We start from the raw sequence: 26,542 nt of genomic DNA, 5'->3' as shown, positions 1-26,542 counted from the left end.
ACTTCACTTATTTCATGATTAGAAATAATCTGTGTGTGTCTGTGTGTGCGTGTGCGTGTGCGTGTGTGTGTGTGTGTGTGTGTGCTGACAGCAGTTGGCTCCTCATGTGCGGGTTTGGGACTCAGTGAGTCTCAACACCCTCCACGTTCTGGGAACAGGCTTCTTTGACCGTGCCCTGGTTTGCCTCGCCTTCTCAAAATCGGTAAGCTATGGACCCTTCATGAAAACAATCATAGCTAATATATGAACTAGATTTTGAGTGTGCTTTGACTGGTCAGAAAAGCTTTCTTAAATAACTGAGGACTGGGCTGATCCCTCTCTCTGTTGGTTGGTGCAGAACGGAGGCAACACACTGTGTGTAGTAGATGACTCCAACGACCATGTACTCTCCGTGTGGGACTGGCAGAGAGAGGAGAGACTGGCTGACGTCAAGGTGAGTGTGTGTGCGCGCGTGCATGTGTGTGTGTGTGTGTGTGTGTGTGTGTGAGTGTGACCTGTGGTTTGAACATGTGTTAGCCCTTTGAGCTAAATTCTAGGCATTAGCTTGGGGATCCAACGCACAAGTCTTCAGGTCTCAGGAAAAGCTTACCTGGCTTTTGATTTGCTCTATATATCCTCATAGACATTTGAAATGCTCTGATGATTTGTACGGTGAATGTTCAGTCATAGCCTCAGAATGTTCACATTGCCCCTTAAACAGATAGAGTCAGAAGCACCCTGAAACACCAGTAACCATGGCTCTTTCTGTCTCCGGTACAGTGTTCCAACGAGGGAGTGTTCGCTGCCGACTTCCACCCCACCGACACCAACATCATAGTCACGTGTGGGAAGTCCCACCTCTACTTCTGGACTCTGGAAAGGGGCACCCTTGTCAAGAAGCAAGGCTTGTTTGAGGTACGACTTGAGATCTCTTATTTATACCGTCTTTATGTTCATCTGCTAGATAATCTTGAGTTTTAGGATCAAATGTATTTGTCAAAATCAAAATGATTTACGCCATTTAGCAGAAGCTTTGTTTTATGCCAAAGTCGATGGACTATCTGTTTTGCTTGAGTTCTTTACCACATGTAAGAGAAGGTTCTGTAGTGTTTAGTGAAGCTACATGTCTGCAATTCAGTTCTATCTCTGCCCTGCAAGTAAATAAAGCCATATTTTTTTCTTTCTTACAGAAACAAGAGAAGCCCAAGTTCGTCTTGAGTGTGACTTTTTCAGAAAATGGAGACACCATAACTGGAGACTCAAGTGGAAATATACTGGTGTGGGGGAAAGGTGAACCTGTTATTCAATAGATTGAAATGTAAACTCTTTACTACACTTTATGTCAGCTGTAAGGAAAGTGAAGTAATAAAGCAAAGCTCACATCCAACAAAATGCTGGGGTATTAACACCTCACAAGTTCCACGCATACATCTTAAAGAGAAAATACAATTCTGTAAAGTTTTTTTTTTTTTTTCCAAAGTGAAGCAAATGAAACAGACCTGCTGAGTATTTATCCTTCCCCAGCTGCACGTCCTGTTGTTTTCAAAGTTTGTATCTCTTACGCATGGGCTTTGCTGCTGATGTCAGACGTTTTGGCTCATCAAAGGCTCTTTATTATGAGAGAGTTGTCATATTGCTAGGGTCAGAACAGGGTCATTCCTAGAATAGAACAACAAGGCCTGTCTTGTGAGAGGAACATGTGTTGTGAGGTAGAACAAACCACTATCTTCTGCCTTCTCCAAGTGTGTTCTGTCTTTCTCTCTGTCATGCAGGCACTAATCGAATTAGCCACGCCATTCAGGGCGCACACGATGGGAGCATCTTTGCGCTGTGTATGTTGAGGAGTGGCACACTGGTGTCAGGGGGAAAAGATCGGAAACTCATCTCTTGGGATGGGAGCTACCAGCAGATACAATCGGTTGAGGTGAGATCAGTAGCAGCGTGTGGGTGAAATCACTTGGGAAGACAAGCCAGAAAAAAAGCGTGACTATTGTGTTGTTTTCTCTATAACCTGTTAGTTCATACGCCACCGAGACAATGAAAAGTCACACAGCGGCAGAATAAATTCAACCACACATTTGTTTCATCACAAAACCTGAGTAAATATTGCATGTAACGAACAGTTATATGGCCTCCCCAGTGGCGCAGTGGTATAAGGCACTGCATCGCAGTGGTTTAAGGCATCGCAGTGGTCTAAGGCACTGCATCGTAGTGGTCTAAGGCACTGCATCGTAGTGGTCTAAGGCACTGCATCGTAGTGGTTTAAGGCATCACAGTGGTCTAAGGCACTGCATCGTAGTGGTTTAAGGCATTGCAGTGGTCTAAGGCACTGCATCGTAGTGGTCTAAGGCACTGCATCGTAGTGGTTTAAGGCATCACAGTGGTCTAAGGCACTGAATCGTAGTGGTCTAAGGCACTGCATCGTAGTGGTCTAAGGCACTGCATCGTAGTGGTTTAAGGCATCATAGTGGTCTAAGGCACTGCATCGTAGTGGTCTAAGGCACTGCATCGTAGTGGTCTAAGGCACTGCATCGTAGTGGTCTAAGGCACTGCATCGTAGTGGTTTAAGGCATCACAGTGGTCTAAGGCACTGCATCGTAGTGGTTTAAGGCACTGCATCGTAGTGGTGGCACTTTAAGGCACTGCATCGTAGTGGTTTAAGGCACTGCATCGTAGTGGTTTAAGGCACTGCATCGCACTGCATCGTAGTGGTCTAAGGCACTGCATCGTAGTGGTTTAAGGCACTGCATCGTAGTGGTTTAAGGCACTGCATCGTAGTGGTTTAAGGCACTGCATCGTAGTGGTTTAAGGCACTGCATCGTAGTGGTTTAAGGCACTGCATCGTAGTGGTCTAAGGCACTGCATCGTAGTGGTTTAAGGCACTGCATCGTAGTGGTTTAAGGCACTGCATTGTAGTGGTTTAAGGCATCGTAGTGGTCTAAGGCACTGCATGGTAGTGGTTTAAGGCATCGTGGTGGTCTAAGGCACTGCATCGTAGTGGTCTAAGGCACTGCATCGTAGTGGTCTAAGGCACTGCATCGTAGTGGTTTAAGGCACTGCATCGTAGTGGTTTAAGGCACTGCATCGTAGTGGTTTAAGGCACTGCATCGTAGTGGTCTAAGGCATCACAGTGGTCTAAGGCACTGCATCGTAGTGGTCTAAGGCACTGCATCGTAGTGGTCTAAGGCACTGCATCGTAGTGGTCTATCGTAGTGGTTTAAGGCACTGCATCGTAGTGGTCTAAGGCACTGCATCGTAGTGGTCTAAGGCACTGCATCGTAGTGGTCTAAGGCACTGCATCGTAGTGGTCTAAGGCACTGCATCGTAGTGGTCTAAGGCACTGCATCGTAGTGGTCTAAGGCACTGCATCGCAGTGGTCTAAGGCACTGCAACGCAGTGGTTTAAGGCATCGTAGTGGGCTAAGGCACTGCATCATAGTGGTTTAAGGCACTGCATCGTAGTGGTCTAAGGCACTGCAGTGGTCTAAGGCACTGCATCGTAGTGGTTTAAGGCATCGCAGTGGTCTAAGGCACTGCAACGCAGTGGTTTAAGGCATCGTAAGGCACTGCAGTAGGGCTAAGGCACTGCATCGTAGTGGTTTAAGGCACTGCATCGTAGTGGTTTAAGGCACTGCATCGTAGTGGTCTAAGGCACTGCATCGTAGTGGTCTAAGGCACTGCATCGTAGTGGTCTAAGGCACTGCATCGTAGTGGTCTAAGGCACTGCATCGTAGTGGTCTAATGCACTGCATCGTAGTGGTCTAAGGCACTGCATCGTAGTGGTCTAAGGCACTGCATCGTAGTGGTCTAAGGCATCGCAGTGGTCTAAGGCACTGCATCGTAGTGGTCTAAGGCACTGCATCGTAGTGGTCTAAGGCATCACAGTGTTCTAAGGCACTGCATCGTAGTGGTCTAAGGCACTGCATCGTAGTGGTCTAAGGCACTGCATCGTAGTGGTCTAAGGCACTGCATCGTAGTGGTCTAAGGCACTGCATCGTAGTGGTTTAAGGCATCGTAGTGCTAGCTGTGCCACTAGAGATTCTGGGTTCGTGACCGGGAGACCCATGTGAAGGTGCACAATTGACCCAGAGTCATCTGGGTCAGGGGAGGGTTTGGCTGACAGGGATGTCTTTGTCGCATCACGCACTAGTGACTCATGTGGCAGGCCTGGCCCAGTGCACACTGACACGGTCACCAGGTGTACAGTGTTTCCTCTGATACATTGGTGCGGTTGGCTTCCAGGTTAAGTGGGCATTGTGTCAAGAAGCAGTGCGGCTTGGTTGGGTTGTGTTTCGGAGGCCTCACGGCTCTCGACCTTCACCTCTCCCGAGTCCATACAGGAGTTGCAGTGATAAGACAAGACTAACTACCAATTGGATACCACGAAATTGGGGTAAAATATAATTTACATGACCTACAGCATGGTCAAGCAAGTTAATGTTTCCAACATTTTCGGACCACTAACAACTATTGATTTAGAACCACGGAGAGTTGCCGCAAGTCACAATGAAAACAGTTTCTGCCTCCAGCATTCCAGCACCATTTCAACTTCAACAATTCAACATCATCAAATCACCTCTGCTTAGTCTAATGAAGTAACAACTTAAAGATACCAAGAACGATTTAGTCCAATCAACGTAAGCTAAATATGATGGGGCTGTCCATGTTGCTGATTTCTGTGTGTGTGTAAGTAGAAAAAACATGTTGACTCACCCTACCTGTAGAGAAACGCCAAAGCCATCCTCCTCTCTTTCATGTTGCCGAAATGGTCTATCACTCTGTCATACAGTACAAGCTTTAAGTTTTTGTTGTCCTAGACTACCTGGCTAAAAATGCTTACTCAATAGCCTAACTTCCTTTCATGGGCAATGATGAGCCAGCTAGTTAACATTAGCCTACTACATCTAGTTACATATTGAACTTCCATCCTCTCAGGCCAGGGGCACAATGTATGCATTAATGGGTGGATCAGAATCGCTGTTATAATCATTGTCCAGTACAGAGAATTAAGTAAAACCACAAGTCCAAATACCTATCTCCATCCATAGCTAATTTAGGAAAGGGCTGATTTTAGCTAGCTACAGAGGACAACGACACAGTGAGATACAAAAATTACATTTTTTCTGACATCTTTTTGGTGCGCCAGGACCATTAACAGTTGACCTCATTCGGTTTAGCTCAACACCGATGGGCTATTATTATATATTTTTGATTGTCAAGGGAGGCCAAATGCCTCGCTGGCTTCCCTTGCTATTGTATTCAATGCTACGGGTGGCAATAATGCCATACACTTTTAGTGCAGACAGCATCAGATACATGGGCTACATATACTGAAACAGAGGGCCGCTGTTTAGCTCGCTTGGATGCTTTCTCCGGTGTGATACCATTCAGCCTCTTGCGAATTGAAGGACATTTATGAAACACCGAGATGAAAGATAAATTATTTAATGTTATTTGGGGGGTGGGGGTCAATTTTGGGGGAAGCCTGGCTTTGCTTGGCATTCACGAATACACATTTAGCAAAAAGATGATGCTAGCTCTTTCAGAAATATGTGGGTCTTGCTTGATGCATGTACCGTGCATTCAAAAAGTATTCACACCCCTTCCCTTATTTCACATTTTGTTACGTTACAGCCTTATTCTAAAATGTATTAAATCCTTTTTTCCTACCCAATCTACACAAAATACCCCATAATGACAAAGTGAAAACAGAAATTGATTGGACATGATTTGGAAAAGCACACACCTGTCTATATAAGGTCCCACAGTTAACAGTGTATGTCAGAGTAAAAACCAAGCCATGAGGTTGAAAGGAGTTGCCCGTAGAGCTCAGAGACAGGATTGTGTCGAGGCACAGCTCTGGGGAAGGGTACCAAAAAATATCTGCAGCATTGAAGGTCCCCAAGAACACAGTGACCTCCATCATTCTTAAATGGAAGAAGTTTGGAACCACCTAGACTCTTCCTAGAGCTGGCCGCCCGGCCAAACTGAGCAATTGGGGTGGTGACCAAGAACCCGATGGTCACTCTGATAGAGAACCAGAGGTTCTCTGTGGAGATGGGAGAACCTTCCAGAAGGACAACCATCTCTGCAGCACTCCACCAATCAGACCTTTATGGTAGAGTGGCCAGACGGAAGCCACTCCTCAGTCAAAAGCACGACAGCCCGCTTGGAGTTTGCGAAAAGGCACTTTAAGGACTCTCAGACCATGTGAAACAAGATTCTCTGGTCTGATGAAACCAAGATTGTACTCTTTGGCCTGAATGCGAAGCATCACATCTGGAGGAAACCTGGCACCGTCCCTATGGTGAAGCATGGTGTTGGCAGCATCATGCTGTGGGGATGTTTTTAAGCAGCAGGGACTGGGAGACTAGTCAGGATCGAGGGAAAGATGAACAGAGCAAAGTACAGAGAGATCTTTAATGAAAACCTGCTCCAGAGTGCTCAGAACGTCAGACTGGGGCGAAGGTTCGCCTTCCAACAGGACAATGACCCTAAGCACACAGCCAAGACAACGCAATAGTAGCTTCGGGACAAGTCTCTAAATGTCCTTAAGTGGCCCAGCCAGAGCCTGAGCCACTCTCTGGAGAGAAATGAAAATATCTATGTAGCAATGCTCCCCATCCAACCTGAGAGAGCTTGAGAGGATCTGCAGAGAAGAATGGGAGAAACTCCTCAAATATATGTGTGCCAGGCTTGTTGCGTCATACCCAAGAAGACTTGAGGCTGTAATCGCCCCCCAAGGTGCTTCAACAAAGTACTGAGTAAAGGGTATGAATACTTACGTAAATGTAATATTTCCGTTTTTTTTTGTTGAATGGTCTAAAAAACACTTTTTCTTTGTCATTTTGGGGTATTGTGTGTAGATTGTTGAGGGGGGGAACAATTAAATCCATTTTAGAATAAGGCTGTAACGTAACAAAATGTGGAAAAAGTGAAGGGGTCTGAATACTTTCTGAATGCACTGTATATGTATTTTATATGATGGAAACAATAATACCAATGATTTGTACAATGCAAACACCACTCTGTTTCCCCCCCCCTCCCCCACATGCACACACACACACACTCACTCAGCCATCTGTGATATGAAACAATGAAAAGACCGAGTAAACAGCCCTCACATCCACTGTGGCAGGAAGCTTACCGTTGATATGAATAATATTATTTATTTTCCCACCTTGTCCCAGGTTCCTGAATTATTTGGTCCTGTCCGGACTGTTGCTGAGGGCAAAGGGGAGAGTGTACTTATTGGGACCACCAGGAACTATGTTCTACAAGGCAGTTTATATGGCGAATTTACCCCCATCACTCAAGTGGGTACAATTATCTGACATTCTAGTTCATGCAGACATTAAACCTAAAATTTCGAAGAGATGTAGCTGTTAAATGATGATATGCTAACTGGCCTCCCTACCTTCTCCAGGGTCACACAGATGAGCTGTGGGGGTTGGCCGTGCACCCCTGGAAGCCCCACTTCCTCACCTGTGGTCACGACAAGCACGTCAGCCTGTGGGACTCCTCCTCACATCAGCCTGTCTGGACCAAGACTATGGAGGTAGACGGACAGACAGACAGCGCCCCCTGGGGACAACCCTGAACCTCACACATTACACTCAGATAACTGCATGAGTAGAAGGGTCACGAGCTTAGCTTGGTCACAGATCTGTTTGTGCTGTATAGCCAGCAATGACAAATATGTTGGGGGGTTGGCCTTATCTCACCACATGATCTGCTTCAGGAAAAACTCAGTCTGGGTTCTAAGATAGCGCAGGAAAGCATAGTGTTTTTAAATTATTATTAATTATCTCAAGACTTTGTGTTTTATACATCTCCAAAAAAACTTCAGTCTCTTTGTGTTGTAGTAGTTCTTCACTGAGGCTGGTTATTTGGGTGTGGCAAAGGTTTCAGGATGCAGCATTGACGTGAAACTTCCTTTCGTTTTCTTTCATGGGTAGGACGCGGCCCAGTCTGCTGGATTCCATCCCTCTGGAGCAGTGGTTGCTATAGGAACGCAGACCGGCAGGTGACAGCGTAGTGCTCGAAGGAGAATCGTACTATGCCAATTCCATCACAAAAGCCATAGAGATCTGCCCGTAATAATAATAATAATAACAACAACAACACATGTCATTTCTATAGTGTTTTTTCATTACGATAGGAGTCTCAACGTGGGCTTTGTGAAATTACAGCAGATATGTGATGTGTTAGTATACTTTTGATAATGAGAAGATGGGTTTCTTTCGTCACACAGGTGGCTGGTGCTGGATACCGACTCTAAGGATCTAGTCACAGTGCACACAGATGGGAATGAACAGCTGTCTGTTATCCGCTTTGCACCGGGTATGGTAATAGGCTCTTATAATGCTTTATTAGGCTACTTGCTATAAGCATATATGAGACTTTATTATGACTTATTATAAAGATGAATATTCATAGTACATCTTTTAAATTAAAATGGTTGTTATTTAGTCAGGATCAATAAATGGCTGTTATTTAGTCAGGATCAATAAATGGCTGTTATTTAGTCAGGATCAATAAATGGCTGTTATTTAGTCATTATCATTAAATGGTTTTTATTTAGTCAGGATCAATAAATGGCTGTTATTTAGTCATTATCATTAAATGGTTGTTATTTAGTCAGGATCAATAAATGGTTGTTATTTAGTCAGGATCAATAAATGGCTGTTATTTAGTCAGGATCAATAAATGGCTGTTATTTAGTCAGGATCAATAAATGGCTGTTATTTAGTCATTATCATTAAATGGTTGTTATTTAGTCAGGATCAATAAATGGTTGTTATTTAGTCAGGATCAATAAATGGTTGTTATTTAGTCAGAATCATTATCAGATGGTTGTAAGAAAATATAAGGGCGCCATACATAAAATGCTTCACAGCTGCATCATAATGCATTATAACCTGTCTGAAGTGAAACCAAGAGGTCAACAGTAGGCCTTCTATGAGAACATCCTAACAGTTACAGGTTGACTGTGATACTGATACAGACCATGTTGTGATACTGATACAGACCATATTATAATACTGATACAGACCATGTTGTAATAGTGATACAGACCATATTGTAGTACTGATACAGACCATATTGTAATACTGATACAGAACATATTGTTATACTGATACAGACCATATTGTAACACTGATACAGGCCATGTTGTAATACTGATACAGACCATATTATAATACTGATACAGACCATGTTGTAATAGTGATACAGACCATATTGTAACACTGATACAGACCATGTTGTAATACTGATACAGACCATATTATAATACTGATACAGACCATGTTGTAATAGTGATACAGACCATATTGTAGTACTGATACAGACCATATGTTGTAATAGTAACACTGATACAGACCATATAACACTTACAGACCATAGTAACACTGATACAGACCATATTGTAATACTGATACAGAACATATTGTTATACTGATACAGACCATATTGTAACACTGATACAGACCATATTGTAACACTGATACAGGCCATGTTGTAACCTAATCTCCTGTTCTTATTCCTAGATGGTAATTTCCTGGCGATCGGCTCTCACGATAACTACATCTATATCTACGTAGTGGGGGAGAGTGGCAGGAAGTACAGCAGATTGGGAAAGTGCTCGGTGAGCACCTTTCATATTTAGGACCTACCCCTTCTTCTCCTCGGCCTCAAACCAGGAGGATATGCTAAATTATGCGCACTTATGGCATAGTGCATTATGGTTTATAACAAGCTGAGTCATCCATCCGACTACAGCTGATTCTCATCTCTCTCTCTCTCTCTCTCTCTCTCTCTCTCTCTCTCTCTCTCTCTCTCTCTCTCTCTCTCTCTCTCTCTCTCTCTCTCTCTCTCTCTCTCTCTCTCTCTCTCTCTCTCTCTCTCTCTCTCTCTCTCTCTCTCTCTCTCTCTCTCTCTCTCTCTCTCTCTCTCTCTCTCTCTCTCTCTCTCTCTCTCTCTCAGGGTCACTCCAGCTTCATCACCCATCTAGACTGGTCAGTGGACTCTCAGTACCTGGTGTCCAACTCAGGAGACTATGAGATACTCTATTGTAAGTATTGTTTGGTTTATTGAAATGAAAAATTAAAATCTGTGTTCTTATTGGACACGTTCAGGTAGCACCTCCCCGTTTCAATCAGCTGTATGTCGTTCCAGGGATCCCGTCTGTGTGTAAACAGGTGGTGAGTGTGGAGACCACGCGGGACATCCCCTGGGCCACCTCCACCTGCACCCTGGGCTTCCAAGTCTTTGGTGAGCAATGTTGAAGAAGCATGAGAATCTATTTGTTGAAGAAGCATGAGAATCTATTTGTTGAAGCAGCTGGAGAATCTATTCATTGAAGCAGCTGGAGAATCTATTTGTTGAAGAATCTATTCATTGAAGCAGCTGGAGAATCTATTTGTTGAAGCAGCTGGATAATTTATTTGTTGAAGAATCTATTCATTGAAGCAGCTGGAGAATCTATTTGTTGAAGAATCTATTCATTGAAGCAGCTGGAGAATCTATTCATTGAAGCAGCTGGAGAATCTATTTGTTGAAGAATCTATTCATTGAAGCAGCTGGAGAATCTATTTGTTGAAGCAGCTGGAGAATCTATTTGTTGAAGCAGCTGGCGAATGTATTTGTTGAAGGATCTATTTATTGAAGCAGCTGGAGAATTTATTTGTTGAAGCAGCTGGCGAATGTATTTGTTGAAGGATCTATTTATTGAAGCAGCTGGAGAATCTATTTACTGAAGCAGCATGATAATCTATTTATTGAAGCAGCTGGAGAATATATTTGTTGAAGCAGCTGGAGAATCTATTTGTTGAAGCAGCTGGAGAATATATTTGTTGAAGCAGCTGGAGAATCTATTTGTTGAAGCAGCTGGAGAATCTATTTGTTGAATAATATATTTGTTGAAGCAGCTGGAGAATCTATTTGTTGAAGCAGCTGGAGAATCTATTAATTGAAGCAGCTGGAGAATCTATTCATTGAAGCAGCTGGAGAATCTATTCATTGAAGCAGCTGGAGAATCTATTCATTGAAGCAGCTGGAGAATCTATTTGTTGAAGCAGCTGGATAATTTATTTGTTGAAGCAGCTGGAGAATCTATTTGTTGAAGCAGCTGGAGAATGTATTTGTTGAAGGATCTATTTATTGAAGCAGCTGGAGAATATATTTGTTGAAGACGCTGGAGAATCTATTTGTTGAAGCAGCTGGAGAATCTATTTGTTGAAGCAGCTAGAGAATCTATTTGTTAAAGCAGCTGGAGAATATATTTGTTGAAGCAGCTAGAGAATCTATTTGTTGAAGCAGCTGGATAATCTATTTGTTAAAGCAGCTGGAGAATCTATTTGTTGAAGCAGCTAGAGAATATATTTGTTGAAGCAGCTGGAGAATCTATTTGTTGAAGCAGCTGGAGAATCTATTTGTTAAAGCAGCTGGAGAATCTATTTGTTGAAGCAGCTGGAGAATCTATTTGTTGAAGCAGCTGGAGAATCTATTTGTTGAAGCAGCTAGAGAATCTATTTGTTGAAGCAGCTGGAGAATCTATTTGTTGAAGCAGCTGGAGAATCTATTTGTTGAAGCAGCTGGAGAATCTATTTGTTGAAGCAGCTGGAGAATCTATTTGTTGAAGCAGCTGGAGAATCTATTCATTGAAGTAGTTGAAGAATCTATTTGTTGAAGCAGCTGGAGAATTTATTTGTTGAAGAATCTATTTATTGAAGCAGCTGGAGAATCTATTTACTGAAGCAGCTGGAGAATCTATTTGTTGAAGCAGCTGGAGAATCTATTTGTTGAAGCAGCTGGAGAATCTATTTGTTGAAGCAGCTGGATAATCTATTAGTTGAAGCAGCTGGAGAATCTATTCATTGAAGCAGTTGAAGAATCTATTTGTTGAAGCAGCTGGAGAATTTATTTTTGTTGCAAGAATCTATTTGTTGAAGCAGCTGGAGAATCTATTTTTACTAGAGAATATATTTGTTGATTTGTTGAAGCAGCTGGAGAATCTATTTGTTGAAGCAGCTGGAGAATCTATTTGTTGAAGCAGCTGGAGAATCTATTTGTTGAAGAATCTATTAGTTGAAGCAGCTAAAAAATTAATTTGTTGAAGCAGCTGGAGAATCTATTTGTTGAAGCAGCTAGAGAATATATTTGTTGAATAATATATTTGTTGAAGCAGCTGGAGAATCTATTTGTTGAAGCAGCTGGAGAATCTATTCATTGAAGCAGCTGGAGAATCTATTCATTGAAGCAGCTGGAGAATCTATTCATTGAAGCAGCTGGAGAATCTATTCATTGAAGCAGCTGGAGAATCTATTTGTTGAAGCAGCTGGATAATTTATTTGTTGAAGCAGCTGGAGAATCTATTTACTGAAGCAGCATGATAATCTATTTTTTGAAGCAGCTGGAGAATATATTTGTTGAAGACGCTGGAGAATCTATTTGTTGAAGCAGCTGGAGAATCTATTTGTTGAAGCAGCTGGAGAATCTATTCATTGAAGCAGCTGGAGAATCTATTCATTGAAGCAGCTGGAGAATCTATTTGTTGAAGCAGCTGGATAATTTATTTGTTGAAGCAGCTGGAGAATCTATTTGTTGAAGCAGCTGGAGAATGTATTTGTTGAAGGATCTATTTATTGAAGCAGCTGGAGAATCTATTTACTGAAGCAGCATGATAATCTATTTTTGAAGCAGCTGGAGAATATATTTGTTGAAGACAGCTGGAGAATCTATTTGTTGAAGCAGCTGGAGAATCTATTTGTTGAAGCAGCTAGAGAATCTATTTGTTAAAGCAGCTGGAGAATATATTTGTTGAAGCAGCTAGAGAATCTATTTGTTGAAGCAGCTGGATAATCTATTTGTTAAAGCAGCTATTTGTTGAAGCAGCTGGAGAATCTATTTATTTGAAGCAGCTAGAGAATATATTTGTTGAAGCAGCTGGAGAATCTATTTGTTGAAGCAGCTAGAGAATCTATTTGTTGAAGCAGCTGGAGAATCTATTTGTTGAAGCAGCTGGAGAATCTATTTATTGCAGTAGTTGAAGAATCTATTTACTGAAGCAGCTGGAGAATCTATTTGTTGAAGCAGCTGGAGAATCTATTTGTTGAAGCAGCTGGAGAATCTATTTGTTGAAGAATCTATTAGTTGAAGCAGCTAAAAAATTAATTTGTTGAAGCAGCTGGAGAATCTATTTGCTGGACACATTGGCTGCGTTTAAACAGGCAGCCCAATTCTGATCTTTTCGCCACTAACTGGTCTTTTGACCAGTCAGATCAGCTCTTTTGCCAATAATTGGACTGGATGTGTGACTGTATGGCCATTCACATTGTGTGCAGAGTGCAGGGATAGGAGAATATAACACAATGGGACCAATACTATAACTCTGGTCCACAGGGTTATGGCCTGATGGCTCTGACGGGACTGACATCAACGCCGTCTCCAGATCTAATGAGAAGCAGCTGCTTGTCACAGGAGACGACTTTGGAAAAGTCTGCCTTTTCTCATACCCCTGCTGTCAATTCCGGGTAAGATTTTTTTTAAATCTATTCAATATATACATTGAGAAGAGCCTGTGAAGATTACATGAGCCCATTGGTTGCATTTTTGTTTGATTGATTGAGGATTTTTTTCTCCTTTCAGGCTCCCAGTCATGTCTATGGCGGACACAGCAGTCATGTGACCAATGTGAACTTCCTGTTTGACGACAGTTGCCTGGTTTCCACCGGGGGCAAGGACATGAGCGTCATGCAGTGGCGAATAGTGTGAGGCAGACATTTTGGGGCAACAGACATGCAGTTTCTTTATGGATCTGGGTAGGGTGGAGAAGGGAAGGGATGCACCCCCAGAGGTTTTCCTGTATATGGATCCCAATGAGCTTATTGGAGTAGGAGGAAGTTGCCCCTAGAGCCGCACCTAGTTTTGCATTTCCCCCATTAATAGTTTAGGATAGGATTTGGGCAGGACAAGCTGATCCTAGGTTAGTTCATAGGATTGGATTGTTGGAGGGCGGGGCGGGTCATGGGTGGGTGGATGGGTTGGGGGGCGAAGATCATCGCAACAAAAGGAAGATACAACAGGCAGTACCTAATGTTTTGTTTTTTATCGTTCCGTCTTTCTCCTTTGCTTTGTATATTTCACAGCTCAGGAAACCAATAGAAAAGTAGGAGTTCAATGTCTTCCCAATGTCATTATGGTAGCCTCTCTGGCCTACTACAGATACCACTCCGCCTTGGAAAGACAGAGAAAGATTTCTACTGAGGATGGGCATTTGGTCTATACAGAAAGCACATACATATGGTTCAAACTGATGCTGATAGAGTAAAATAACAAATACTCCTATGATTACACAATATTTCATCATGTGATGTGTATTTTACAATGAATGCAGCAGGTTTACTACAGGCAGTTGTTACTAGGCCAAGTGCGCAATGGATAGACGAATTCTGAGACTACATAGAAATATGACGATGTTAAACTCTCTACTGCCATCGTCTGGCTTCCTGAGGTATTGCAATGACTTCATAACTGTAAACTGTAATATGGTAAGGTATCCCACAAGGCATTTCAAAGAGCCCTTTAAAAACAAATACATAAATATTTCAATGAATAATCAATTATTATTTACACCTGTTGAAAAGCATCGTCTTTGAAGGATATTCTGTGCTTGACAGAGCTGAAGTTGAACTCTGTGTCAAGAGGCTGGTGGGAGGAGCTATAGGAGGACAGACACATTGTAATGGCTTTGATAGAATGGAGTCTAATGAGGATTCCATGTTTGTGGTTTCGATATGTTTTTGATACCATTCCATTAATTCTATTCCAGTATTTACATTGGGCCTGGCCTCCTATAGCTCCTCCCACCAGACTCCTCTGTTTCAAACCTATTTGGACTGCACTGTTATATATTGTCTGCTGCCGAGGTCACTTCCTTCCTGAGTCTCCCTTCTCTTCCTGTCTCAAACTAGATCTGTAAATAAAAGGTTTGTACTAATCAGACCATTGCACTGTAATTGTTTCCTCTGCAATACCCTTGTCACACTATACTGCCGAACCAAACCGTACCGGGCTGGCTTGATATTATCTTTTCCCTGGGTCCTTTTCAGCATGGCTCCGACAACTATGGTGGAAGTGTAACCAGGCTAGCTCAGTACAGCTCGGTTCGGCTTGGTAATGCTACCGTACGTTCTGCCACCTGCAAGGAATCACTACTCCAAAGCTTATTAAAAAGGTCCACTCTGTGATATTTACAGCTGTTTTTAATCACTCCAAGGCTTAAAGGAGAGATATCTCTTAAACCTGTGACTTAGCTACCATACTGACCTTGACTCCTGCTTCTTGATAACTTGGAATATTCATGAACAAAACAAGTCATGCATATTGAAATCTTTCTCACACCCGGGCAAAAGTAATCACAGCAAGAGTGATCTGTACCACACTGGTCATGTCTGGACTGAACTGGTCCTTCATCTGGGGTTTGTTTTCTAGTAATACAAAGTTTCCAGGGCATGCATGACATTGGTTATACCTGGGCTGCATTCAGCAGGGCTCAATATTGTGGAACGTTCAGAGAGAAATATACTATGTAGAGAACAATCAGACCTTTCTGACTGGTAGGATAAAGAATCGCATCAGCACTATTCATTATATTTATGAAACATTCTGAAACGTTTGCCTCCTGAATGTAGCCCTGTTTTTTCAGCACCAAACATAATGATTGGATATATGCAGATGTTTGACATGTGACCATAACAATGTAACCGTGATGGAATAATTTTCTAATAAAAAATTATTAAAACAATAAGTTGTTGTCCTTGTTTGGGTCTTTGTTTGAGTATATGAAAACTGACGCAGGACACAACCATTCAGAGGGAATGTAAAATGTTTTAGTTTTTCCACAGTATAAGTACCCATTTGTTTGACAGTAAAGACTGAAATTCCTTCAAATCTTTGAGACGGACTTTTTCCGTCATCTTTTTTTGATTGACGTTTTGAAATTCCAGTTTATTTTGGGTGTGTTGAAATGATGTAATGATTGGGAAAGAAACGGTGTGATATAAATGCAATTTAGGCTTGGTAGACTATTATAAGTGACTTTCTTATATAATTCCATTGTTCTGACAGAGAGCGAGTGATGCAGTTATAGGCGGTCGTCTCGAGCGGGCAGCATTGGACCGGTTGCATGCTGTGGTCAACTATTTTATAAAATCTCCACCTTGCCAAAACACCACGAATACGGTGGAAATATGGCAACTCGGAGGCTGCTGTCAGCCACAATCCCCCGTCTTCTTGAGACAACCACGACCATCATTTGAACATGGAATTAAGGATGCAAGACAATAAACGGAGTGCAAAGCTTTTGAGAGAGAAAGGGAGAACGTTCGGTTCCTCGCATTGTATTCCAGAATCAGACTGACTGCATTGCCGACAGCCATACATAATTGGTGAACATTGGCGTATGATCTTTTAGTTATATTGAATTAGAACATTCTGCTTTACAAACGGTCTGAGAGGGAAAAACCGGTATATGTCAATTTCTTCATGTCATCGTCTAATTGAACAGGAGAAAAAATGAGGTAAGCAATTGAGCATGTGTTGGGTTTGCAAAGCCGCGTCATTTGTCAGACCGTTGCCTTTATAATAATGTGGATGTGAATAAATTCACGATCTAGACGAAATATCTAGACGAAATCTAGACGAAATATTATATATGAAAAGGCCTAATCACAGCATGGTATGCTACTTTAATAGAGTAATATCCATGTAATATGCGTGTCCTCGTGTATGCATTATAGAATTTACACAATAGACAAATCAGTTTTTTGTGAAAGATCACAGCCACAATAAACCCGTAAAAAATTCAATGGGTAGGGTATTCTATAGAATAATATAGAACTATAGAATCCATGTGTTTTCCCTTCCCTTCTACTCTATTCTATTAATTATCATTCTGTACACACCTATCCATTTCCTTTATTGGATGGCCTGCATTTAATAGCAATGTTGTCATGGAAACGAGACCCCCCCTCCCCCCCACCACCACACACACACACAAACACACACATATTCCTGTACAGGCCATATACTTAGCCAGTTATTGACTGATCTAGCTGCATCATTATGGGAGATCAGTCAACAACAACAACACGCCTACAGAATAGCAAAGACAAAAGACTGGGAGATCTGACACACAAATGACAGTTCTCAGCTCACAGTTCTTTCATGGGCGGAGGAGGAATATTGTAAGGTTATGGCCTTTGTGTGTTGAAAATGACCAGGCCTAAGTGTCAAATAAATCCTGTGCCCTGCGGGTGAATTGTATTTTGGGATGGTTCTGTTGTTATTTAGGGTCCTATAGGCCTACACTAAGGCCTGAACAACCTACCTGAATACAAAGAACGACGGTAGGGAGTCTCTGCAGATTCTATTTGTGCATTCACTGCCTCCGAGGAGCTGTCAAATCCAAAACAATCATTTGGTAGCTTAGTGGTTAAGAGACTTTAGGCAATAATTGGAAGGTTGCTGGTTTAAATCCCCAAGCTGACTAGGTGAAAAATCTTTTGATTTGTACTTGAGCAAGGCATCGAACCCTAATTGCTCTGGATAAGAGTGTCTGCAAAAATTTAAAGGAGTTTTGGGATTTTCTCTGACAGCTAGAATATAGGTTCAGGTCCTTGGTCTATCCTCTTTGTTATTAGCTCATCAGCAGAGCACCGTTTTGGGTGGGAACTATTTGTGGTTGCACATGTGATTGTCTACATGGGGACAGTGTTGCTATATGTCTGTGTATGAGCTGTATATAGAGTAATGGCTTCATGTTCCCACACCATAATGTGGTACAGGGCTGTATATAGAGTAATGGCTTCATGTTCCCACACCATAATGTGGTACAGGGCTGTATAGAGAGTAATGGCTTCATGTTCCCTCACCATAATGTGGTACAGGGCTGTATAGAGAGTAATGGCTTCATGTTCCCTCACCATAATGTGGTACAGGGCTGTATAGAGAGTAATGGCTTCATGTTCCCTCACCATAATGTGGTACAGGGCTGTATAGAGAGTAATGGCTTCATGTTCCCTCACCATAATGTGGTACAGGGCTGTATAGAGAGTAATGGCTTCATGTTCCCTCACCATAATGTGGTACAGGGCTGTATAGAGAGTAATGGCTTCATGTTCCCACACCATAATGTGGTACAGGGCTGTATAGAGAGTAATGGCTTCATGTTCCCACATCATAATGTGGTACAGGGCTGTATAGAGAGTAATGGCTTCATGTTCCCATGAAGGCCTAAGGCTAATTTTTCCATTTACCCCAAATTATGAAAGATAGAGAGATACAGATGGAGGATCTTAATTTGACCTATATTGTCACAGCAAAATAATCCTGCAGCAATAGGATTTCAATGTTTAGTCCATAACGTTGATCGGTGATTAGGCTGTTAGCTGGCCAAAAGTAGGCTACATAAAAGTGCAATACTCTTAATATAAACGTGTGTTAGTGTGTATTTTCATTAACGTGTTAGTGTGGGTTTTCAGTAATGTGTTAATGTGGGTTTTCAGTAACGTGTTAGTGTGGGTTTTCATGTTCCCACACCATAATGTGTTAGGGTGTGGGTTTTCACCATAATGTGTTAGGGTGTGGGTAATTTTCATGTTAACCATGTTGTGTGGGCTGTTTTAGTAATGTCATGTTTTCAGTAATGTGGTACAGGCCTGTAGGGTAATTTCATGTAATGTGTACAGGCCTGTATGGGTTTTCATGTAATGTGTGTTAGGCCTGTGGGTAATGGCTTCATTTCATGTGGTACAGGCCTGTTAGTAATGGCTTCATGTTTGAAGGCCTAACGTTTTTTTTACCCCAAATTATGAAAGATAGATACAGATGGAGGATCTTAATTTGACCTATATTGTGCAAAATTTTCAGTAATTTCAATGTTTGTTAGTGTGGGATTTTTAGCTGGCCAAAAGTAGGCTACATGTTTTCAGTAATGTCATTAACGTGTGTTAGTGTGTGTTTTCAGTAATGTGTTAGTGTGGGTTTTCAGTAATGTGTTATGTGGGTTTTCAGTAATGTGTTAGTGTGGGTTTTCAGTAATGTGTTAATGTGGGTTTTTCAGTAATGTGTTTTTAATGTGTGTTGTGGGTTTTCAGTAATGTGTTAGTGTGGGTTTTCAGTAATGTGTGTTAGTGTGGGTTTTCAGTAACGTGTTAGTGTGGGTTTTCAGTAACGTGTGTTTTCAGTAAAGTGTGTTAGTGTGGGTTTTTAGTAACGTGTGTTTTCAGTCATGTGTGTTAGTGTGGGTTTTCAGTAATGTGTTAGTGTGGGTTTTTAGTAACGTGTGTTTTCAGTAATGTGTGTTAGTGTGGGTTTTCAGTAATGTGTTAGTGTGGGTTTTTAGTAACGTGTGTTTTCAGTAATGTGTGTTAGTGTGGGTTTTTAGTAACGTGTTAGTGTGGGTTTTCAGTAATGTGTGTTAGTGTGGGTTTTCAGTAATGTGTTAGTGTGGGTTTTCAGTAATGTGTTAGTGTGGGTTTTCAGTAATGTGTTAGTGTGGGTTTTCAGTAATGTGTTAGTGTGGGTTTTCAGTAATGTGTTAGTGTGGGTTTTCAGTAATGTGTTAGTGTGGGTTTTCAGTAATGTGTTAGTGTGGGTTTTTAGTAACATGTGTTTTCAGTAATGTGTGTTAGTGTGGGTTTTCAGTAATGTGTTAGTGTGGGTTTTCAGTAATGTGTTAGTGTGGGTTTTCAGTAATGTGTGTTAGTGTGGGTTTTCAGTAATGTGTTAGTGTGGGTTTTCAGTAATGTGTTAGTGTGGGTTTTCAGTAACGTGTTAGTGTGGGTTTTTAGTAACGTGTGTTTTCAGTAATGTGTGTTAGTGTGTGTTTTCAGTAACGTGTTAGTGTGGGTTTTTAGTAACGTGTGTTTTCAGTAATGTGTGTCAGTGTGGGTTTTCAGTAATGTGTGTTTTCAGTAACGTGTGTTAGTGTGGGTTTTCAGTAATGTGTTAGTGTGGGTTTTTAGTAACGTGTGTTTTCAGTAATGTGTGTCAGTGTGGGTTTTCAGTAATGTGTGTTTTCAGTAACGTGTGTTAGTGTGGGTTTTCAGTAATGTGTGTTAGTGTGTGTTTTCAGTAACATGTGTGTCAGTGTGGGTTTTCAATAACCTGTCTTAGTGTGTGTTTTCAGCAACATGTGTTAGTGTGGGTTTTCAATAACCTGTCTTAGTGTGTGTTTTCAGCAACATGTGTTAGTGTGGGTTTTCAGTAACGTGTGTTTTCAGAACATGTGTTAGTGTGGGTTTTCAATAACCTGTCTTAGTGTGTGTTTTCAGCAACATGTGTTAGTGTGGGTTTTCAGTAACGTGTGTTTTCAGCAACATGTGTTAGTGTGGGTTTTCAGTAACGTGTTAGTGTGGGTTTTCAGTGAATTTATTTAAATCACAAAGCTCATCTACATGTCCTGTGGTGCAGGAAAATTCTCAGCAACAAAAGACTGATCAAATTAAGATCCTACATCTGTAGCTATATCTTGTATACACACTACACAGAACAGTTTTACACTGTGCCAAGGATATATCCCCATGTCATCAAAATGTGATTCAATCTCGTAGGTATTTTAGTCAAAAGACGACTAAGAGCTCTATTCAGTCTGTAAAGCTGAAGCGTTACAGATTCTGTGACAAAAATGTAAAGGAGAGAGTGGAGGCAGCCTCATTAGGGGATCTATTCAAGTCTGTGAAGTGATAGAAAATCAAAGGTAATTTCCGATTGAGCCGACATATGCAGCAGTTACCGTGAATGCAGTCTCTGGTAACGATGGAACATTACCTTTAAATTTCAATCATCATGTGAAGCTGCACTTCCGGGATGCGTATTGAACCAAGCCCTTATCTAAAATATGTGAATGTGCGAGTGACCGTGTCGCCAAGAAACATTTTTACAAGTTCCCATCATGCTGTTCGCCTGGTCCCAGATCTGCCTTTTACACTGTGCCAAGGATACGTTCCCATGTCATCAAAATCTGCTTGAGTGTAACGTCACTGAAACAAGGTTTTTACAGTTTATACGTGCTTGACAAGTTGATGTGTTTCATATCACACCATAGTATACACTGACCAGGTGAATCCAGGCTATGATCCCTTATTGAAGTCACTTGTTAAATCCACTTCAATCAGTGTAGATGAAGGGGAGGAGACAAGTTAAAGAAGGATTGTTAAGCCTTGAGACAATGGAGACATGGATTGTGTGCATTCAGAGGATGAATGGGCAAGACAAGAGATTTAAGTGCCTTTGAACAGGGTATAGTAGTATGTGTCAGGCGCAACGCTTTTAGTCTGTCAAGAAATGCAAAGCATTTCACACTCAACAGTTTCCCGTGTGTATCAAGAATGGTCCACCACCCAATGGACGTCCAGCCAACTTGAGAGGGCGGAACGACAGATTTTTACTTTGTCAGCTCGGGGATTCGATCAAGCAACCTTTCGGTTACAGGCCCAACGCTTTAACCACTAGCCTACCTGCTGGGATGAACGTTTGTGTGTCCTATATCTTGCTCTTAGAAGCACTCTGTGTGTCCTGTAGCCTGTGTCTGGCTGTTCTCTCAGTCAGGAAGCACTCTGTGTGTCCTATAGCCTGTGTCTGGCTGTTCTCTCAGTCAGGAAGCACTCTGTGTGTCCTGTAGCCTGTGTCTGGCTGTTCTCTCAGTCAGGAAGCACTCTGTGTGTCCTGTAGCCTGTGTCTGGCTGTTCTCTCAGTCAGGAAGCACTCTGTGTGTCCTGTAGCCTGTGTCTGGCTGTTCTCTCAGTCAGGAAGCACTCTGTGTGTCCTGTAGCCTGTGTCTGGCTGTTCTCTCAGTCAGGAAGCAAAAGGGAGTGTTAAAGGGAAGCCTTAAATCATCAGATGGATGTAAGGTGACTGGAAACCGGGGAACGGATTCAATTCAATGATTTATTCAGCCTCAGTGCTTCGATTGCAGCCACTGCAATCCCACAACTTCCCTATATGCAGGGCTATTTATAGCTTTAGCGTAAGTGTTTTTTATCATTGCTATGATTAATCTGTATTCTCCCTGCCAGCCGTACTCAGTCATTGCACAGGGAGAAGTCTCCTGGGAAACGTAAGCACGATTGCCGCAGTGACTCATCCACCGAAAGAAAAGGTAGAATACGCTATGAAAATCCTGAGTTCCTCGTTTTTTTCTACAGGCTTCTCAGATCGGTGGTGGTTTGTGTGATACAGCTCAACGAGCTCTAAGCGCTATCATATTCATCACATTCTACTAAGATGTCCTCTGCAGTTTGGTGATGAAGAGACAGTCTGCTTCTTGTATACTCACTACAAAACCAGACCAACCAACCATGTAGTATCAAATGACTAAATCTCAGCTCTAGAAAATAAAAGGAATCCTTATTTGGCATGTTCTTTGCAGTCTGTGTGTGTATATACACTGAGTATTTTATTTTTCCTTTATTTTACTAGGCAAGTCAGTTAAGAAGAAATTCTTATTTTCAATGATGGCCTAGGAACAGTGGGTTAACTGCCTGTTCAGGGGCAGAACGACAGATTTGTACCTTGTCAGCTTGGGGGTTTGAACTTCCAAATCAAATCAAATCAAATTTTATTTGTCACATACACATGGTTAGCAGATGTTAATGCGAGTGTAGCGAAATACTTGCAACCTTCCAGTTACTAGTCCACTGCTCTAACCACTAGGCTACCCTGCCGCCCCAGTATAGAAAACATTAGGAACACCTTTCATAATATTGAGTTGCACCTCCCCCATTTTCCCCCCAGAACAGCCTCCATCCGTTGAGGCATGGACTCTACAAGGTGTTGAAAGCTTGGTACAGGGATACTGGCCCGTGTTGACTCCAATGCTTACCACAGCTGTGTCAAGTTGGCTGGATGTCCTTTGGGTGGTGGACCATTCTTGACACACACGGGAAACTGTTGAGAGTGAAAAACCCAGCAGCGTTGCAGTTCTTGACACAAACCGGTGCTCCTGGCACCTACCACCATACCCCTTTCAAAGTAAGTTAAAGTCTTGCTCATTCACCCTCTGAATGGCACACACACAATCAAATTCAATCAAATGTACAGCCCCCACACCACTAGAGGGATATCTTCAACCACCAAATTACTAACCTGAGACAAGGCCGAGTATAGCCCACGAAGATCTCCCCCACTGCACAAACCCGAAGGGGGCGCCAATCCGGACAGGATTCAAAGCACTTCATGGCTACAGGCGTGAGTGCTACGGGTCGGGGGTCATTTAGCCAGGTTACCTTAGTGTTCTTGGGCACAGGCACTATGGTGGTCTGCTTAAAACATGTTGGTATTACAGATTTGTACAGGGAGAGATTGAAAATGTCAGTGAAAACACTTGCCCGTTGGTCAGCGCATGCTCGCAGTATACGTCCTGGTAATCCATCTGGCCCAGCGGCCTTGTGAATGTTGACCTGTTTAAAGGTCTTACTCACATCAGCTTGAGAGCGTGATCACACAGTCTTCCGGAACAGCTGGTGCTCTCATGCATGTTTCAGTGTTATTTGCCTCGAAGCGAGCATAGAAGTAGTTTAGTTCATCTGGTAGGCTCGTGTCACTGGGCAGCTCTCGGCTGTGCTTCCCTTTGTAGTCTGCAATGGTTTGCAAGCCCTGCCACATCAGACGAGCGTCAGAGCCGGTGTAGTACGATTCAATCTTAGTCCTGTATTGACGCTTTGCATGTTTAATGGTTCGTTGTAGGGTATAGCAGGATTTCTTATGAGCTTCCGGGTTAGAGTCCCGCTCCTTGAAAGCAGCAGCTCTAGCCTTTAGCTCAGTGCGGATGCTGCCTGTAGTCCATGGCTTCTGGTTGGGGTATGTACGTACAGTCACTGTGGGGACGACGTCATCGATGCGCTTACAGTGGCTTTCCTATTTTGTTGCCTCACAACCTGGAATGAAAATAGATTTTTTTTGGGGGGGGGGTTGTAATATTTGATTTACACAACATGCCACTTTGAAGATGCAAAATAATTTTGGGGGTGAAACAAACAAGAAATAAGAAAAAAAAAACTGACTACTTGAGCATGCATAACTATTCACCCCTTCAAAGTAAATGCTTTGTAGAGCCACCTTTTGCAGCAATTACAGCTGCAAGTCTCTAGCCACTGGGATTTTTGCCCATTCTTCAAGACAAAACTGCTCCAGCTCCTTCAAGTTGGATGGGTTCCGCTGGTGTACAGCAATCTTTAAGTCATACCACAAATTCTCAATTGGATTGAGGTCTGGGCTTTGACTAGGCCATTCCAAGACATTTAAATGTTTCCCCTTAAACCACTCGAGTGTTGCTTTAGCAGTATGCTCAGGGTCATTGTCCTGCTGGAAGGTGAACCTCCCAGTCTCAAATCTCTGGTCGACTGCAACAGGTTTCCCTCAGGAATTTCCCTGTATTTAGCGCCTTCCATCATTCCTTCAATTCTGACTAGTTTCCCAGCCCCTGCCGATGAAAAACATCCCCACAGCATGATGCTGCCACCACCATGCTTCATTGTGGGGATGGGGTGTTCTCAGGATGATGAGAGGTGTTGGGTTTGCGCCAGACATAGCGTTTTCTTTGATTGCCAAAAGCTCAGTTTTAGTCTCATCTGACCAGAGTACCTTCTTCCATTTGTTTGGGGAGTCTCCCACGTCGCCAAACACGTTTGGCAAACACCAAATGTGTTTGCTTATTTTTTTCTTTATTAAGCAATGCCTTTTTTTCTGGCCACTCTTCCTAAAAGCCCAGCTCTGTGGATTGTATGGCTTAAAGTGGTCCTATGGACAGATACTCCAATCTCTGTTGTGGAGCTTTGCAGCTCCTTCAGGGTTATCTTTGGTCTCTTTGTGGCCTCTCTGATTAATGTCCTCCTTGCCTAGTCTGTGAGTTTTGGTGGGCGGTCCTCTCCTGGCAGGATGGTTGTGGTGCCATATTCTTTCCATTTTTTAATAATGGATTTAATGGTGCTCTGTGGGATGTTCAAGATTTCTGATATTTTTTTATAACTCAACCCTGATCTAAACTTCTCCACGACTTTGTCCCTGACCTGTTTGGAGAGCTCCTTGGTCTTCATGGTGCTGCTTGCTTGGTGGTGCCCCTTGCTTAGTGGTGTTGCAGACTCTGGGGCCTTTCAGAGCAGGTGTATATATACTGAGCTCATGTGACAGATCATGTGACGTTTAGATTGCACACAGGTAGACTTTATTTAACTAATTACGTGACTTCTGAAGGTAATTGGTTGCACCAGATCTTATTTAGAGGCTTCCTAGCAAAGGGGGTGAATACATATGCACGCACCACTTTTCCTTTTTTTAAAAATTATTCTTTGAAACAAGTTAATTTTTTAATTTCACTTCACCGGTTAGGACTATTTTGTGTCCATTACATGAAATAAAAATAAAAATAAATTTAAATTACAGGTTGTAATGCAACAAAATAGGAAAAACACAAAGGGGGATGAATACTTTTGCAAGGCACAGTATTGAGGAAGCCAATTACTGGTGTGTATTCCTCAATGCCATCAGAGGAATCCTGGAACATATTCCAGTCTGTGCAAAACAGTCCTGTAGCTTAGCAGCTGCTCCATCTGACCACTTTTTAATCGATCGAGTCACTGGTGCTTCCTGCTTTAATTTTTGCTTGTAAGCAGGAATCAGCAGGATGGAATTATGATCAGATTTGCCAAGTAGATCACGAGGGAGAGCTTTGTATGCGTCTCTGTGTGTGGAGTATAGGTGGTCCAGCGTTCTTTTTCCTCTGGTTGCACATTTAACATTCTGATAGAAATTTGGTGAAACGGATTTAAGATTCCCTGCGTTAAAGTCCCCGGCTGCTAGGAGCGCCGCCTCTGGGTGAGCGTTTTCTTGTTTGCTTATGGAGGAATACAGCTCATTCAATGCTGTCTTAGTGCCAGCCTCTGACTGTGGTGGTATGTAAACAGCTACAAAGAATACAGATGAAAACTCTTTAGGTAGATAGCGTGATCTACAGCTTATCATGAGAAACTCTACCTCGGGTGAGCAATAGCTCATGACTTCCTTAGATATCGTGCACCTGCTGTTATTTACAAAAATACATAGTCCGCCGCCAATTGTCTTACCAGACGCCGCTGTTCTATCCTGCCAGTCCATCGTATAACCAGCCAGCTGTATGTTGATATTGTCATTGTTCAGCCACGACTCCGTGAAGCATAAGATGTTACAGTTTTTAATATCCTGTTGGTGGTTTTATCTTACGTGTAACTTGTCGCTTTTATTCTACAAAGTTTGCACGTTTGCTAGCAGAATGGAGGGAAGTGGCGGCTCATTCGTTCGCCTACGAATTCTCAGAAGGCAGCCCGACCTTCGCCCCCTTTTTCTCCACCTCCTCTTCACGCAGATCACGGAGATCGGGGCCTGTTCCCCAGGAAGCAGTATATCCTTCACATCGGGCTCGTCAGAGTCGTGAAAGGAAAAAAAGGATTTTGCCAGTCCGTGGTGAGTAATCGCAGTCCTGATGTCTAGAAGTTATTTTCGGTCATAAGAGACGGTAGCGGCAA

The 26,542-nt window shown here is 42.4% G+C and overlaps 2 protein-coding genes across 9 annotated transcripts in view; both read left to right on the top strand.

Moving 5' to 3' along the window:
• The window catches only part of LOC112262108 (echinoderm microtubule-associated protein-like 1), an 81,542-nt gene extending 65,753 nt beyond the window's left edge, over positions 1-15,789 (top strand). For 5 of the 6 annotated variants that reach the window (XM_042330205.1, XM_042330204.1, XM_042330202.1 and 2 more), the window contains 14 exons: positions 92-202; positions 338-433; positions 760-894; positions 1,170-1,269; positions 1,752-1,903; positions 7,169-7,294; positions 7,405-7,536; positions 7,937-8,004; positions 8,233-8,321; positions 9,530-9,627; positions 9,966-10,053; positions 10,158-10,253; positions 13,383-13,513; positions 13,629-15,789. In XM_042330205.1, coding sequence (XP_042186139.1) covers positions 92-202; positions 338-433; positions 760-894; positions 1,170-1,269; positions 1,752-1,903; positions 7,169-7,294; positions 7,405-7,536; positions 7,937-8,004; positions 8,233-8,321; positions 9,530-9,627; positions 9,966-10,053; positions 10,158-10,253; positions 13,383-13,513; positions 13,629-13,754 — 1,548 coding nt within the window. In that variant the 3' untranslated portion in view covers positions 13,755-15,789. The remainder of the gene's footprint in view (positions 1-91; positions 203-337; positions 434-759; positions 895-1,169; positions 1,270-1,751; positions 1,904-7,168; positions 7,295-7,404; positions 7,537-7,936; positions 8,005-8,232; positions 8,322-9,529; positions 9,628-9,965; positions 10,054-10,157; positions 10,254-13,382; positions 13,514-13,628) is intronic. The other variant, XM_042330203.1, reaches the window with a different exon arrangement.
• A 312-nt stretch (positions 15,790-16,101) lies between these two features.
• Positions 16,102-26,542, top strand: part of LOC112262223 (ena/VASP-like protein) — a 56,672-nt gene continuing 46,231 nt past the window's right edge. The window contains exon 1 of one of the 3 annotated variants that reach the window (XM_042330201.1): positions 16,102-16,561. In XM_042330201.1, the coding sequence (XP_042186135.1) occupies positions 16,557-16,561 (5 nt within the window). In that variant the 5' untranslated portion in view covers positions 16,102-16,556. The remainder of the gene's footprint in view (positions 16,562-26,542) is intronic. The other 2 variants (XM_042330199.1, XM_042330200.1) reach the window with 2 other exon arrangements.

The sequence above is a fragment of the Oncorhynchus tshawytscha genome, linkage group LG11 (assembly GCF_018296145.1).
Source record: "Oncorhynchus tshawytscha isolate Ot180627B linkage group LG11, Otsh_v2.0, whole genome shotgun sequence".
In the NCBI taxonomy this organism is placed as follows: Eukaryota; Metazoa; Chordata; class Actinopteri; order Salmoniformes; family Salmonidae; genus Oncorhynchus; species Oncorhynchus tshawytscha.
The sequence above is the reverse complement of the archived record's forward strand: the minus strand, read 5'-3'. Positions and strand labels throughout refer to the sequence as shown.